Here is a 17,293-nt window from a genome sequence, read left to right on the forward strand (position 1 = left end):
TTTTTTTTTTCAGGGAGCAAAATAATGAGTTGAGGGGGAAAAAAAGACTACATTTGCCACGTATTTTCTTTGTCTTTTAGGCACTTTAAGCAGAGACGAGTTCAATTTAAAGACAAAAGCATCAAAGCAGAGACTGGGGGGACTGAAAGACGGCGACACAATGACACGTGTGCAGAGTCAAAAAACATCAAAACAGCGTGTTTAATGTATCAGAGAACTAAAATTATACTCACTCCTGAGCAAACAGGCCATCAAACTTCCACGGGGATCGTGAGAGCAACAAACGGCCTCACAAAGGAAGCGCCACAGGTGAGAGGCGTCAGGCTGATCGGGGGGAGAGAACCGGTCTATTTCCTGTCAGACTCTTTCACCTGCCTCATTTATAGATTTATAAATACGGGCTATTTTGTGGCTCTGTGTTTAAGCTCTGGGCTGCAGGAGAAGCTCCGGTTGTGATGGGGAAGTTCCTGTCTCCCTCTGCAGGCCGTCCTCTGGCCTCTGCAGCCAGCCTGCAGTTCCCTCCTGCGCCGCTAGATGTCACTGTATCCCAGCAGATGAGCCACCACGAGCCAACGCTGACTTCTATCATCTGTGTCGCATTAGTGCAAATAATCAACTGTTTGCAGTTTATTTTCGATCGCGATGACTGTGTTTTAATTAACACCGTTGCCAGGTTATAGGAATATAATAACATGCTGAATCCACCGCACATTTTTGGAAGATTGTCAAACACTCAAAAGCGCGTTTGATGTTTTTCCGACAACATGAATTGGTTCCGTTTTAGATACACTGTCAAAACAATGTCTAGATTCTGTTTTTTAGGGAGGTTACAACTTTATCGGGCTTAAATAAAGCCTTTGCATATCATTGTTCTTATAATTGAAGTGTTCTGGTCAGACTGCACTGATTTCCACCTTTAACTGCGGGTCAATAATCTTGGGGCCATGAAACGGAGCGCTGTGATCAGGAGGCATTTTAGTGCCTTTATGAGTTTGACTTTTGGGTGAATACTTGTACTTTTGAAGCATGAGCTCAGGGGTGAAAGGCGACGGCTGCTGGGTTGACAATGGTAAACGCTGACGTCACCGAGCGTCTCCATCGCGATGAGCTCAGCCCTTTTCGTCATCTTTCATCCTCTAATTGAAATGCCAGCCTCATCCTGCAGCTCTTTCTTGTTCTGATTTCACCGCCTTCTGTCCGGACTCATTACATCATCGGGTGTGAAAGGTCACGTGAGTCACCGCGGCATATCTGCGGCCCACGTGCTGCCGTTCCGTTTTTTCCTCACTCAGCGATGATGTCATAAGCAGGGACTTCCTGAACACAGGGTTCATTCACAGAGGCCCGTTTCCAACACGGGGCTGAGCTCCAAACAAGCCGTCTCCATGGCAACTGCAGCCTCCGGGCATGTGAGTGCCTTTCATGATGTTGTTGTGCTGGAGGAATGTGAGGATGCGCGTGTGTGCACTTCACGGACACGTGTTCCCGTGTAAACAGAACATCATTTTCAAGAGTGCAACGTTCAGGTTTTTGGCTTTTATTTGGGTCTTTCTGACTCTGAGCGCGAGTGCTTGCTGGAACAAACAAGTATTTGTGGTGTTTTAAGACTGTAAAACAGATAAATATTGAGCTCACTTTTGTTTATTTGACGTTTGAAATGCTGCACATCACTTTTCTAATCTTTTGGTTGTATGATCCAGCTATGCGGTGTGACTTTTATTTAACTTTTATTAGCAGTACAGTGTAGCATAAAACCTTTAAGCAATAACAAAACATCTCAAACTTGAAATTGAAGCTCATATTTTGAGTTGTCCACTAACTGAAAAATGCAAAGACAAGAACTTTTGCGATTTATGTGGTTATTATTTATTGGAACATTACAGATACAAAAATAGCAAAAAAAAAAAAAAGAAAAAAGAAAAAAAAGAAGGCCCATTTGACACAAAGCCAACTACAGCTATCAACAGCAAAATCAAAATCTACCAACATGTTGACAAGCTGTTCGTTAAAGATTCAAATCATAACAAAAATAGAACCTATCAAAGGGAGACTTTGGTAAAGCATCATCTGGACAATAAAACAACAAACTATGACCATCGCTGAAGCGTTGACTATAATATTAACAAGACAGGCAAAAGATAAACGACCCTGGATTAGTCTACTCAAAATTGTTTAACAGACATGAACGAACAGTTTTATTTACAGCAAAGGGGAGAAAAACTAACCTAGTGATTACATTCAAGAAATTTCAAATGCACTTGTGCTGTCCTGGCTCAGTGTGTCATAAACCACCATCAGCTATACTAAAATGAACAAAAAACATCTTCATTCTGCTCAAATATGTCCTTATTGAATATTAAACAATGAGATTCAGCCTTTAAAATGATCCAAATTCTTTGGTTTTCCAATTACAAAAATATTTTTACACTTTTTACTGAAAGCTGCATAGAGTGGATATTAAATATACTGAAAGCAAAATCTTTGGCCTTTATGACTGTTTTAATGTAGCTTTGGAGTATTTTTCCAAAGCAGTAAAAACAAACTCATTCAGGTCCAGGCTGCTTTAAGGGCTGACCTCCCTCATGTTTCCTGATGTCAAAATAATAAAATATTAACAATTTAAAGCAGCCTGGAACGGACTTTTTAATAAAATGAATTTATTTTCACAGCAGGGAAGCCTCCAAAATAATATTAAAAAGAAAAACTACAGCTTAAAATGATAAAAGTAGAAAATTTGAGGATAGAAAATATCTCACCAGGCATAAGGTTGATTTTATCAGTTTTTAAAGGTTCTGGCACTGCAGAATATAATACAATATATGCACTTTAGGAGTATAAAATGATACAATATTCACACAACACCAACAATATATAAAAAAAAAAGTTAATAAAACTGACCCCGGTATTAAAACAGTGCATAATAGGAGCTGTCACAATAGTTCTTATAGGATTAAGGCAGATGTGCCTTTCACTGATTAAAGCTGCACTAAAAATGAGATGATCAGCGAACGCGCTAAAGCCTCAGACAATCGTTCCAGGAAATCTGCACATGAAGATGCATATTTAAAAAACAAAACAAAAAAAAACTTCCTGCTGCTCTTCTCCAGAGCTTCCCTATAGGCGATTCTTCTGAACGCTTAGATCATGTATGTGAAAACTAAGATAAAATTTAAAAATGAAGGTCTTTTTTAAAGGGATGTTCAGCTTTGACTGCCATGGGTTCCACCAAGTGGCGCTGTTCCGTTCAGAACGCTGCGCAACTGGGTGCTATTTTTGGCAGAACTCGTCACTGGTCCAAAAACTGACCTGCAGCACGAAAAAAAAAGCCTTTTTTAAATTGAACCAATTAAAAAAATACAACAATTTCGACACATAAAAACTGCAAGAAGTATAACATTCTGTATTCTGTGCTTTACTGGTATGAGGCAGACTGGTGGGAGATGACGGACTGATATTGTGGCAATTATTACCTAAAATAAGGCACATTCTCCTGTTTTATATCACAGCTTTGAGAGAAATGCTGCAGTCTGTCAATGTTAACATGAATTCAGTCGGTCTGATTGTCAAATAACTGTGAAATGTAGGGAAAAAAATCAAACATGGCAGCAGAGTGACCAAGCTTTCACTTCCTGTTGTCACTTCCTATTTCAGGTCCGTCCTTTAAGTCTGTCCCCTGGCCTGAACGCCTGTCAGATCTTTCCTGATGATCTCATTCACTGTAAACAAACAGAGAAAATAAAGCATCACATTAGTTCCTTCCTACAACAGCAACATTAATTATTGCTAGTATTACACTCTATTGTATTTACTTTAGTAATTTGTATTTTTATAACTGATTCACCTTTAAAAATAATTATTATGAAAGCAGCAGCATAAGAAATCAAAGGTGATAAAAATGTCAACTAATAAATTAATAATTTACTATTGCTTTTTTGTAGTTAAATCATAGATGTTAGATGTTTAAATACTTCATAAATATAGTCTATTTACTAATTTTGATACATTTTACACCACTGTTCATTAATGGATGTTCCTGAAGTTCTGCTGAGTGACCACTAGAGGCAGACAAGAGACTTTAAGTGTCAGCTTCCTGTTTCTGGGCCATGACAGGCACACGTGTGTGTGTGTGTGTGTCTGTGTGTGTGTACACGTCAACAGTAGAGGAAGAGGGCTGAAATGGAAAGTTTCGATGTCATGCTTCTAAAAATAGAATGAGCGCCTGTGTTATGCAATGATTAAAAATACAAATAATACGATGAAAGAAAGGAAAGTACAACTTTTCCGTATAAAAACATTTGAGATGAACTAAATCTCCCGAGTGTTTTAAACTTTGTGGTGTTTAATTCAGCTACTAGTAGGTGTGTGCATGTGTGTGTGTTTGATTCTTCAGACAGTTCCATTGTCAAACACATAAACCCCATGGAAGACAGGAATGATGAGAATGTGGAACGCGTCGCCGTGTGTGTGCAGCCCTGCATCGGCTGGTCGGGCTGGTCTGTGTCTGCCTGGTTCCTGGCATGACGGGCTGGTGACAGCGCTTCCAGCAAGCCTCGGGGAACTCATTAGAGTCGATGAGTAATTCCAGTATTTCAAAGTGGGCCAAAACCACGCTGTTACACAGCATATATTGTGTCTGTGATCCCGTAACCATGGTTACAGGATCCACTTTGGGACCTAGTTACTAAAGTTAAAAATATCTTGGCTCATTTAGAAGCAATTAGAAAAAAAAAACTGTGTTTGTTTTATGTAACGTTTTTAGTTAGGTCAGTTAAAACTAAATAATTTCCTTTATTTGTATTCCACAGTTTAAGGTACTAGAGATTAAATGTAAAACAAATGTCTCCCCGTGTGTCTTTTTTAAATTTCCTTTCTATATTTTATTTATAATTATTTCAAGTTTAAAGTGCACCAAAGATCTCAGATCTCAAGGTTCCTGCGGTCTGTCTGAATAACAACAAACATTTCTCTCATTAGTTGCTATGAACAAACACTTGTGTGGTAGCCATGGCAACACCACTGCTGTGGATGGGATTTCCCTTTATGATCTGACAAATCTATAAATACTGTCAGCTGACACTGGGTAGCTTGACTTTAAAGCTTCTGGTTACGGGACAGTCTGAACACACACGTTCACCTCACACCTCCACAACATCAGGGTGGGACTGAACACGGTTCTGACAGGAGGAGTTAGCGAGCGCAACGCGGAGCGTTAACGTCCGAGCGACACGAGGGAGCTGCAGCCGCCGCCTAGGCTGCTTTGAAGTCACGTTAAACAACCGAGGCCGCCATCAGCTCCCTTCCGACAGGCTGATCCTAGTCTCACAGCTCCTCTCGCTCCCTTTTTTTTAAAATTTCTAATCATTTGCAGATGTGGAGAAAAAAGAGAAGAAACGAGTGGTGAGCGCAGCTCAACACAGAGCACAGTTTATAGGCAGAGCAGCATCTGACTGAGATTTGCCAAAGGGCCGGAGCGGCCAAACGCTGCTGTCATCGCAGCATCAGCCTCTGTTTATTTCAGCCCAGTTCCCTCTGACGCCTCCAGTAACGCCTTTAAGAAACTTTCATCTCCCCCAGCAGCGCTGCGGGGGCTTTTACTGAGTATGAAACCCGCTCAGAGGGGCAGCAGGGGGGCAGCAGCGGGGCGACACACAGTGGGGCTTTGCTCCGTCTAATGAAAGGTTGGCACGGAGAGAGCCTGCCTGAGGCTGGCACAGGGAACACTCGGGCTAGTCTGCTTAGCCGGCGAGTGTGAGGCTGCTGGGAGCTGAACCAGCACAGAGGCGGAGCCAGCGGACGCACGCCACCTGCCGCGAGCTGCACCTTCCGTGTGCGCCTGCAGACTTTTGCATTTTAGTGCAGAGCGTGTGCTGGAGCGCGTGTGGTGGGTCAAACAGGAGTGTATCAGCTGCTGATGACAGACCACCGCTGTGAGAGACAAAGCCCGAGTCCGAGGGTGACAGCTCACAGCTGGGCTAACCACAGGTCTGCTGCTCCACTTTTGCTTTCACTGCGTCTCCCAGTAGCGACTCCCACAACCTCCCACAGCCACGGTGACAAGTCGCTGAGGACTGTTTAGTCAACAAGCGTAGCTGCTTTAGCTCCGGCAGTCTGGTTGCAGCGCTGTTTGATCAGGCTGTTTAAATGGGATGGAGGTCAGCTGAGACTAATGCGTGCACCCTCCGCTGTTGCTGTGTGCTTTATCTCTCCCTCCCTCACCTCCACCTGCTGGAACAATTTCACCTGCTCCGCTGCCTCCGGGCGTTATTCCCCACCCACTAAATCTGCCCCCTCAGCCTATCCGATCAGTCCCATTGGCCCCTGTTGAGGAGCTCCGCCAGACCTTCTCCTCTTCCCGGGCGAGGCGGGCTCCAAGAAGGTCAGGTGATTTCAGATAAGGACGTGGCGTCGGATCTGAACACCAACAGCACGCAGGGAGCTTCAAAACAGCAGAACAGTGAGGAAGCGGCGATGAGTGAAAATACCTGAGAGTCATTCTGACACTTGAATCACTCATCACAGTTCACGCACCTTCGGAGAGGTGACAGTTATTGACCACAACACCAGGATGTGGCTTCACTCTTGTTTGATGACAGGCTGAAACAAGCCTCCATTAGTAATATCGACAACCTCACGGTGATGTGCATCATATTTTTATACCTTTGCATCTAAATGCTGGGGGATTTTTTTTATTTGCTTTACACTTTTTTAAATGACGGGAAGTACCAGGGTTTTTTCTGTGAATCTGTCAGGGTTATTGTAATATAGTGGATGGATTCGGATGAAATGACATCGACAGGTGGTTGACGACGTGACCTTTTGTTCAGCTCTCTGAAAGTGTCTGAACAACGGGGGAACGTCAAGAATAGTTTTACAAAATGCTAAAAAAAAAAACCAGCAGTTACTGGTTATAAAATAAGGCAATTAAAAGAAAGTAACTGCTAATTACCTAATTAGCATTTATGAGCTTTTCAGGGGAAAATAAGAATCTATTTGCACTCTGAAAGACACTTTACGAAGCCGAGGATCAAACAGGACGCCCAGTATGAGTTCTCCTCCAGCTGCCTGTTAATTCACCAGCACACAGGCCTGTTGCTGTTTACTGCGGAGGGAAACCCTGCAAGTTCCATCCAAAAAAACACAAATTCCACCACCGCCAGTTTAATTTTTTCCATTTAAACAGGCACACTTCCACACGCAGACAACCCCTTCCTTTTTCCTGCATGCAGCCCTCCGCCCTGCAGCTATCTCACAGATTGTGCTGCACGTTGGAGGGAGCAGCTGCGAAGGAGGATTCCTGGTGCCAGATTGGCACAACCCCATCTTTGGAAAAAAAAAAAAAAAAAGAGAAAAGTTGATCCTTTGGTGGATTCTTCTCACAGAACCAGAGGGGGTGTAAGGGCGACTAGACGGCCCGGCCAAGTAAAACAAACAGAAAGGCTTCCCCCGGGTCTCCTGTGTCTGACAATGGTTGCCATGGAGGCTATTTTTCAATTCATAATAGTGTTAACATGTCCAGGTTGGGTGATAAGTGACACGTTTCTCTGTCAGCTCCATCTTTAATGTTTGATAGGTGTGAGGGAGCCCCGCAAACCCTGGCTGGTGATGCATGTGTAAGTTAAACTCTCATTTGAATAGACTCTGGAGAACAGAAATGTCCAAAGCAATAAAGGGGAAAACCTCCTGCTCGCTGGATGTAGGCTGTGATTAATTCTGTCAGGGGCTAATGGGCCTGACAAGGATAAGTATAAACACATGACTCAGAATCCCTGTTATTTCCACTTTGAGTGGAACATAACTACACCTCCTTGTTTTAACAGGGTGACCGTGTTCTGAGGCTTTGTTCGGAGAGGTTCTATAGCACATAGATCAAACAGCACCATGTACAAAGGAGATGGCGCAGGTTCTGTAAATATCCTTCAATTGTTCTTCGGAAAATCATATTTCCACTGATTATCAATCTCTTTCAAGGAAGGGAATTGCACATATTCATCACTTGTCTGCGGGATTTCTTTCATCTCGACCTCGACAAATAGTCTGGGTAGCGCAGCAGCCTTCAGAAGTGTGCTGTGTGTCCGGGACAGCTTTCCAGCTTGATTACAGACATTCCTTAAGCTATTCTACTAATAATCACACAGACTTCCCAACACAACGACTCACGCATGCGGAGGGTAAAAGCGTGAACTTACACTCACCATCATCTAGGTAGGCCTGGTCCAGGTTCTCCTCTTTGACGGTCACCCTCCTCTGGCCGTCTCCTGGAGCCTCCATCTGCCCCATGCCGGGGGGACTGTGCGCCTTCTCCTGCACCTTCTGCAGGTACGGCTGCTGCTGGATCACGGTGGGGTAGTTCTGGACCTGGGCCGCTGCTGCGTGGGCCTGAGGAGGGGTGGGTGAGGGGGTAAGAGTTGCCTGTGGGGAGTAGCCATCGCTGTAAATGATCTGAGGGCTCTCTTGCTGCGGAGCTTGTGGGTCTCCGGCCCGAACCAGCTGGTGGTTTGTGGGGGAGAACTGGATGATGGACGGGTGCTGGCCTGCACCAACTGGCTGGGCTGGGCAGCCAGTGTGGACCAGCACTGAGCAGTGGGGGTCCGGTATCATCCCCCCAGCGGGCTGGTAAAGACCAGGGCTCCCACCAACACTTTTGCCCGCGCGGGAATAGACGATGGCCGGGCTCTGCTGCTGAAAACGTGCATCGGGGTTCGGGAGGCTGGAGCTGAGGCGCTGGCAAGACGCCATGTTGTTCTCTGGATATAAGACACCACGTTGGTTGTGGTAGTAGGAATGAGAGGACAAGCCCAGGATCTGGGGAATGACGAAGCCCATGTGGTCTGCTTCAAACTCATCGAGAGGCTCCGACTTAATGGATGGCACTGCAAGGAAAATAGAGACACGGCTGCAGGGCCTGACAGAAGGGAATGTGCATGTTTCCTAGCATTCATCACTCATGTGCTCCCCATGTTGTGTTCCCCATGTTCCCAGTGCCTACGTCCATCCATTAGGGATGGCTGAGCCATGCAGCACCTTTGAATTTATGTTGCTAACAACAATCAAAGTCAGGTCAGATGAGGCTTCATCAAAGGTGTTGATGAATAAATCCGGAAGAGGACTCTGAGGATTCCTACCTGCCAGTGGGGTGAAGGTGAAATGTTGAGGCTGGCTGCGCTTCCTCTTGCCGTTGATGACGCAGAAGTTGACTTTGACAGACTGGCAGACGGACGTGTCTCTGTAGGCCGGCACCTCCACAAACAGCATATTCTAGAAAACAGTCAGCTGTCAGGAACCTACGCAAACTGGACACACGTCCCCGGCAGAGACCAAATACGCACCGGCTGGCTCTTATCTTTGTCCACTGATGCTTCCATTTCCCAGATTTGCTGCCCATCTGAAAGTAAAGACAAAAAAACAACTCTATTAATAGCGCTGCTATAAAAAAGAACACCCAGGTAACAAATGCTGATGCACCAGACGGTGTTTTTTTTCCTCGGAAAATCTCAGCTGCACCGCAAAGAGTCATCCAAAGTCAAACCCAAACGGCCACGTGGATCGTAAGAGTCCTGCAGCATTTTGTTGGATTCCCTGTTACATCACATGAGACTATTTCCAGAGCTGCCATTCAAGCTGGAAAAAGTAGAAAAGCAAACAGGCTTGTTGATGTAAACTCCACATGGCCCAAACACATGATCCGACATGTGCTGCTACGAGACGTGTTTGACTGCGAGGTGGGAAATCCTCTGTCAAATCACAAACACACGGCTGAAATGAGTCAGCAGGAGGAAGGGGGATTCCACACAACGTGCCAGCTCCTCAGCTAAACTCCAGTTCTCCATCAACTCTCTCCACGTTATTCTCTCAACGTGACTCTTTGAGCTTTCTTTGGCTTTTCTGTTTGTTTTGTTTCGCTTCAGTTCTGATCCAAGGGACACCCCGACTCGCCTTTCTCCTCCTGGAGGTAATTGGGAGCGGAGTTGGAAATGCGAGGGAGGATGGAGAGAACATACTGGTATTGGCCTGGGAAACGTTCCGCTTTACAAGCCTCCATGTTGGGCACACACACTCCTGCCAGAGGCAGCTGTCTCCCATTCACAACTGCACTGATCCAGAACTCTGTGTCATACAGGATCTCTCCAAAACTACAGCCGGCCCTCTTGTTATGCTCTCTTTTTTCCATCCCTGTCGTACTATCCATTACTGTACTGTGTCGTAACACAGGGAAGCCCGGAGCAGAACGAGCACCTGACCCCTTCAGCAGTCACAGAAGTCTACAGCGAACACAACTGTGCCTGAAAGAAATGCTCATAACTAATATAAAAAATCCAAAAACTCTTAATCCGATTCATTCCTACATAACTGGAAAACCCTCAGCACAACTCACTCAAGCCCATATCCAATCACGTGGGAACGTTTGAGTAACGAGCAGCTTCACGTTCCGTCCTGAGACCACAGACAACCTGCAGGAAGAGCAGAAGCCTCTTCTTCTCGCTCCATTATTCTTAACAAAACTGATAATGCAAATATTTGATTTCCTCTCTGATGCAGGTGCTTCTTGGTGTGACGTTGTGGAGGCAGCGCAGCTCAAAGTTCTGCTCAATCTTGCTCAGTATGAACTGGAAACTCTTACCAAAGATAAAAGAACCACAACTGGTTTGACCCGAATCTTGTTTTTTTTTTTTTCCATACATATTCATAAATGTAAAAAAGTTTCCATTGTCAAATACACGTACAACAACCCGTGCTGTGAGGCTGAGCGATTCAATATGAGGGACATCATGGAGGTCAGAGCAGAAGTGAAGGCCAAAGGGAAGCGAAGCTGCAGCATTTTCATTTGCATCATGCAAAATAACAGAGCAAAAGCCAAACTTTGCAGATATGACATTTATCCCTTCAGCTCCAGGACACTCACCCTGGGTCTTCTCCATAAAAACGACTTTAGAGTCAGAGCTGAAGTTCTGTCCGGTCAGGATCATCTGCTGGCCTCCCAGAACAGAGCAGTGGTCCATGTCCTGCTTCTCCACCATGGGAAGCTCGTGCGCAGACCGCTGAGCTGCCGTGGAGACAAAGACGGAGAGTCAAAGGTCACCAGTGAGGTCGTCGCTCCGACAGTCAAACAAATGAGGAGCATTTATCACACAACCCTCTCCCCTGCTGTTCGATCAGAACATCGGGTATCTAGAAGAGCGAACGCTCTCGCAGTGGAAAACATGTAAGACATGGGTTTGAAATCTCTGCACTGGTTTCATACAAACACTTGGCTGCCTAGTTACCACGAAGTGACGTTAAAGGGGTGATGGTGACTCATTCAAATCCTCTCTCACAGGTTTTTGGACGTCAAATCAACTGTAGGAAGCAAACGCGCGGCCTGGTTCCCCCTGATAAACCTGCCCGGTAGTAAACACTCAACCTGTGGATCAATCGCGTTGGGTCGCCGGTCCTGAATCAGCTTTGTTGAAGTTACCGGACATCAATATTTGTACAAGATAGTTGCTAAATGACACACTGCCGGTTCATGACAACACTAAATCCTCCCACAGCCGTCACCGCTGATGCTTCCTCGTCCGCCGACCCATTAGTTCAGCAGGAACGCTGCAGCCGCTGACGCAAGCGGAGGCGTCGGCAAACAAATGCGTGACTTTAAAACAGGTTTGTCGAGGATTAAAAAAAAGCCGGGACGCCAGCGAGGCCCCGGCCTCCTCAAACATACCGCCAGCACGCTGTCAGCTTATCAGCAGGCCTGACGGGCGAGTCGTCAGCACCACCGCAGGCGCTTTCACGCCCGACCGCTTCGCACTGACGGAGCAGTCGTGCTGCCCTCCCTCTGCTTGTGAGCATAAAGCAGATGTGAAACAGCAGCTGCAGAACGAGAACCAGCTTTACAGCTGTTGTTTCACCTCTGCGTCACAATGGTGCGTTTTCAACGGCGTCTGGGCCAAAGCGATACGACGAAAGCTGCGTCTTGGCGATCTTGGCGCGCCGATCCTGGTTACTGGATCCTGTTTGAATTTGGATGGCAGCTGATGTTTTAATAACACTGTGTACACATTTTACTACTGCACAAATACAAACGGTGCGCCGATGCTGAGCAGGCCACTCAATAAAGACATCTTTGTGAGAGGGAGTCGCTCCAAGTTCAAGTTTAGCATAAATGTAAAGGTTTGAGTCCCAATAAAGGGCCAACTGATGCGTGGCAAAGTTTTGAGTATTATTCTCAGCATTAGTTCAGCAAACGCTTCCAAATATACATTAAAGTTAACAGTTACATTAATAATGTCACTTTTGATTTATTTTGTAGATTTGAAAGATAAAGTCAAACCATTGGAGTCTAGTTCCTCATTTTGCCCTCTGACTGGCGGAAATTTGGCTCTAAAACCTTTTCATTTTAAATCAAATTTGAGACTGGTGAAGTCCTATTTATGCAGCACATAAGTAAGGAACTCCATACTTTCAACAGACATTTCAAAAAGTGAATCTTTTAAAAAATACAGATCTTTAGATCCTCTTTCCCTGGTGCATTCCAGGATAAGGTCAACACGTGTGTGGAAGTGTTTCAGCAGATGCTTACAGCACTCAATAGGATGGGAGGCCACTTGGAGGGAGACGTGTTGTTCTCCGGGCTGAGGAACGTGCACACGGAACACCAGACGGACACGCGTGTTCTTCCGACCGACATCTGTTTCACCCTTCCTCAGCTCGATGTCGGCGTTCCTGAGCTTCAGGATCCCGACACAGTCGATTCTGTAAGAGGGGGAACGCCAGTGTGTGTGAACACGTGAGGTGGCGTCCGCGATCACAAGCAGGTCTGAATGGATTCTCACATTGCTTTCATGTGGTTCTTTGGCTCCAGAGGGATCTCCAGGACCTTGGTGCCGTGGATGATCTTCTCAAAGCTGGTGGTCGTCACTGTTTTGCCAGTGATGCGGTGAACCTGGTAGAAGGCGTGAGGCTTGAGGATGCGCTCATCCGCCGTGCCGATGAAGATCTGAAGGCCGAGCGGCTCCTTGCCTCTGTAGCCGTGCAACTGAAACGTGAAAACACAGAAGAGCAGACGTTTCTTTGGGAAATTCGCAGATGTTGACTCTTAACAGTTGTGTTTTGTAGATGTTGCATCGCACCACTGAGGGGTAAACTGTAAAACACTCATTACGAGTCCGACTGCTACAGTCGTAGCGTCGCTCTCTTCAGTCGTGCAGCAGAAATGGCGTTTATCAGAAGAGCGAGGTGTTAAACTGGAGGCTGGGGTGCTACTTTTAACCTGAAAATGTCTCCTGAGGAAACCTGCAGAAACCACAAAACCCACTTGCATCTAAATGCAACGTTAGATTGCAAAAGCTTTGTCACAGAACGTGCACAGAAGAGCTGCAGAGGGAAGGAAAAAAAACTCTGGATAACTTTAACCTGACTTCCTTTTTTTTTATTTTTAGTAAACGTCACTGCAGTATTTTTTTTAAGTCAAATTCTCTACGGCTGAAACTTTGTACTCCAGGTACCAAACAGCCACATGCACAAAAAGAGAGGAAGCTGACTGCTAAAAGGGCCACGTGAGGTAGCTCGCCAGTTGTCATGGTAGCGGCAGGAGCAGTGAGTCATGACACGGAGCCCAGTAGGAAAAGTGTAGGCTTTGAGAGAGGAAGAAGGAAAAACAGAGTGAAAGGAGGAGGAAGGGAAAGGCGAGGTACGTGTCCAGCCAGGCCTGACCATCTGATTTCGCCTTCACTGAAGGAGGACGCAGCTTGGACATGTAACCACGGCAACACGACGGCGGCGAAGCTGCGAGGAGGCAGCTCATTATACCGTATTGTCATTGACTCCGTATTTTAAGGCCAGAGTGTCAACACTTGAGGTCAGCTTCCTAATACAGGACACAGTCAACAACGTCACATGAAAGAGGAAGTCAGGGAGAGGCCAAACAGAGATGAGCCCGTGTGGTTAAAACCGCGGCGGAAAGGCTGCTCAACAGTTCACTATATTAAATCTGCTGCTCATCCACCAAACTGCACGTCAGCACAGTTCCTATCAAGAACCAACCACCAGCACATGAAAACTCATTTTAACCTGGAGACTTCCTGATCGACACATCGGAGGCTGAAAATCCCAGAATATTGACGGTTTCTCATACCTGCACGACAGGATGCCCCCCTGTGGGGGCTTTCACGGCCCCCCGGCTTCCCTCCGTCTCATAGTGAGCTCTGTGGTGAGGCTTGGGCTGCACCTCGATGCGCAGCTCATACTGGTCGGTGCGCCGGGGGATCGGCCACTCCAGCGGGGGAAGGGAGGCCACGGGGATGCTAAAAGACACAAATTCACAAAGGAGAGATAAAACACCTGCTAGACAGTCATCCTGAGCAGCTTGTGAGTGGGAGGGGGCAGCGTTACCTGCAGATGCTGGAAACCAGCGGTTTGGGCCAGATTTGGGGGATGACAAAGAACGGCTCTGCAGCCTTGGTTTTTATGTCCTGGTCAGAGGACACCAAGTAGTTCCCTTCTGCGTGGTTCTCTGGGTACAGAGTGTAAAGATGGTTTGCGGTCTTGACTATTTTGGTGGGCACCAGACCTGGCTGACCAGAACCAAAACCATTGGTGGCATCGGCGAGGCCACCGTGTGTGTACTGGGCGCCTGGATGTTCGCGCCCTCCGTGAGGGGAGGGGCTGCGGGAGCGGTGCCCCGGGATTAAGGCCGGATTTCTGTACATGTCGTAAGTGCGTTTGCCTTGGGGGGAGGTGGAGCGGGAGCCAGGCCTTGAGGACGGAGAGCGGGGTCCCAGGCAGCCGTCTTCAGCTACGCCGGTGCCAGGGGAGGTCCCCGGGGAGGTGCGGGGTGAGCCTGTGTGGATGTTCTGTAATCGCGGGCAGAGGTCTCCAGGGTTCTGGCCACTACTGGGGGACACGCAGGGAGACGCCCAGGGGGAGTAATTCTCTGACTGCCAGCTGGTGGAGGAGTTGCTACTGGCGGGACTCAGGCATTGCGGTTCGCGATAGGCCAGGTTTTCATACCCGGGCACAGTGAGGGTGGGTCTGGGGCTGATGTTCAGCTGGTGGTTCTGCAGGGACTCTCGGCCATGGCTGTAGTGTTCGCGTGAAGGTGTGATTTCTATACGGGGACTCAGGGCCAGTCCTATGGGCCGCGTGCTCTCCAGGTAGCTCCTGGCCTCCTGGTTCTCGTATTCGGCCAGAACCTCGGGGTGCTGGTCGGCAAAGGAAGGCCTGCAGGCCTTGTGGCTGTAGGAGGAGGCGTCCTCCAGAGGGAACACTGGCTCGGACGCCTTATGTGAGCCGAGGCTGGGATCATCTGCAGGAAGAAAGGATGAGACCTCATCAGAAGCTAGCATCCACGGAGGTGGTTTCAGAAAATAAATGTGTCATATGAATGTTCTAAATCACATCAGAACCTGTGCAGCTTGTACAGTGATCACACACTTATGCCATGTGGAAAATCACTTCCTGTTTTAATCCACTTATTAAATGACGTTTTTGGGACACGTGATAACTCCGGTGATACACGAGTCAGGACGGAAGGAGAGAAAGTCACCGCAAAGTGACAGAAAAGCATCGGACAAACCTTGACCGCCGCCCGCAACGTCGCTGCAAGGTGGTTCATATTCAAACAAGTACTCAAAGTCCAAATCCTCATCAGGGCAGCCGACGCGACTCAGATCTTCCTCCAAATCTTTTTGGTCGTAAAACGTGGTCATCGGTCTTCCTTTGGGCCACAACAGTCTCGGAGTTTGGAAAAGGCGAAGGATACGCGTGTTTTGGAGGGAACCTGCTCCACCAGTCAGACGGTGCAGGGCTGCGAGAGGGCAGACGCACCAAGTTTCCTGTTTCTTCTGCGCGTCGCTGTTATTTTCAGATCGAGGCGGGTCTGAGGTTTTTTTTTCCTCCTCTTTTTTTACGCTACGCGCAGAAATTCGATTTCCCCCGCGCGTCTCGTCGCGCCTCCTCTTTTTGATGATGCGTCGAAGATAAATTTTGGTAAAAGAAAAAGTGTTCGAAGACTAGAGCAGATCACCGGGGCTGTTTGGTGGAACTCTTCTGCCTTGTGCTGCCCTCGGGTGTTTGACACGACGCAGTGACAAGAGCAGATCCAACCGCGCTTCTGCTTCAACGACAGGCGACAATGAAACGACAGTTCCAGAACCTAAAAGTTGTTGGGAGCGAGACGCGCACCAGAGACGGCGCGACATGTGGAGAAAAGCGTGTAAAGGTCCGTGTAGAAACGCCAGAGGGAATCCCCACATTTACGCATGACGCCGCGCAGACGCGCAGCCAGAGATACTTCTGTGGAGTCAGCAGACTAAACGCCTGATTCAACAAATTTGGTGTTTTCTTACGCTGATTTTAAGAATAAAGTTTGTTGCAACGAACCGAGAACGGCGGCAAATTCGTATCATTGTATTATTGTCACTGAACCAAGGATGCAACAATATTTTTTCCATTTATAAAAAGACATATACGCGTTAGTGATGCCTTTAAATGAACATATTAATACAGCTTTTCCCACACGTTTCGACGTCTCCCACTAGTGTAAACATTAACATCTATAACATCAATGACTAAAATTTGAATAATTTCAGTATCAGCCAATCACACGTGTCCAAAACGCGCGATGTTCGTCGGATCAGTTAAAGTGCAGCAGCGCGTGTCCCCTTAAACATCCCAACTATAACTCTTTCTAAGAAATGACAGAACACATCACCAAACCATTAGTATACTATTAGAAAGCAAATGGGTTGATTACCAGATAATCACAACACTTCTGCAGTACCTTGATCCATCGTCCTCATGGTGTGGTACTGAGCCAGTCTCCAAGTCTCCCTAAACATTTGGAGAAAATAAATAAACAAACAAAAAAAGAAAAAATAAATAATTTCCGTCAGTAAGTATAAAAGGATTTCCTCTTGCGAAAAATACTGAAATAAGGCTGAATAAAAAAGTAAATATACGCGGTGAAAACTTGAGGCTGTCGCGGCAGCTGTGCGTAAACTCTCCGCTTCTGTAAGAGCTCGCAGCCTGATCCGCTACTGCGCTGGTTCTGATCTCAAGTCCGCTTTCCTCGAGCTCTAGAAGGATTTCTTGCGTATCAAGAGCGGCTTCCTTCCCCGCTCTGGGTGTTTATAATGGCCCAATGCTGTAAAATAACGGGATTCCCTCAGTGTTTCCTCCTGTTTGTGCGCCTTTGCCATGGAAACCTGGAGCGGGTCCATGTCGGAGACTCAGGGCTTTCCTGCAAAGCCCCACACTCAGGAATCCATGACGTCTCCGGCTCCTGCGCCAAGGCATTTCTGCGGCTTCTCTCAGACAG

General features: G+C 46.9%; 1 protein-coding gene across 3 annotated transcripts; it reads right to left on the reverse strand.

The window, feature by feature from the left end:
* Nucleotides 1–1,842: 1,842 nt before the first annotated feature.
* nfatc2a (nuclear factor of activated T cells 2a) lies at nt 1,843–17,104 on the reverse strand. 3 transcript variants are annotated; one of them, XM_057041763.1, is made up of 10 exons: nt 16,757–17,104; nt 14,368–15,280; nt 14,111–14,279; nt 12,810–13,012; nt 12,557–12,729; nt 10,901–11,041; nt 9,327–9,382; nt 9,123–9,255; nt 8,187–8,870; nt 1,843–3,716 (listed from the first exon to the last, which is right to left on the reverse strand). In XM_057041763.1, the coding sequence occupies exons 1-10, from the start codon at nt 16,812–16,814 to the stop codon at nt 3,661–3,663; spliced, it is 2,586 nt and encodes an 861-aa protein (XP_056897743.1). In that variant the 5' UTR covers nt 16,815–17,104; the 3' UTR covers nt 1,843–3,660. The 3 variants fall into 3 exon arrangements, with proteins under 3 accessions (XP_056897743.1, XP_056897741.1, XP_056897742.1); XM_057041761.1 differs by lacking the exon at nt 16,757–17,104 and adding an exon at nt 15,551–16,129; XM_057041762.1 differs by lacking the exon at nt 16,757–17,104 and adding an exon at nt 15,551–16,128 and having other exon boundaries at nt 8,193–8,870.
* Between the last annotated feature and the right edge of the window lie 189 nt (nt 17,105–17,293).

The sequence above is a fragment of the Takifugu flavidus genome, chromosome 8, assembly GCF_003711565.1.
Source record: "Takifugu flavidus isolate HTHZ2018 chromosome 8, ASM371156v2, whole genome shotgun sequence".
NCBI lineage: Eukaryota > Metazoa > Chordata > Actinopteri > Tetraodontiformes > Tetraodontidae > Takifugu > Takifugu flavidus.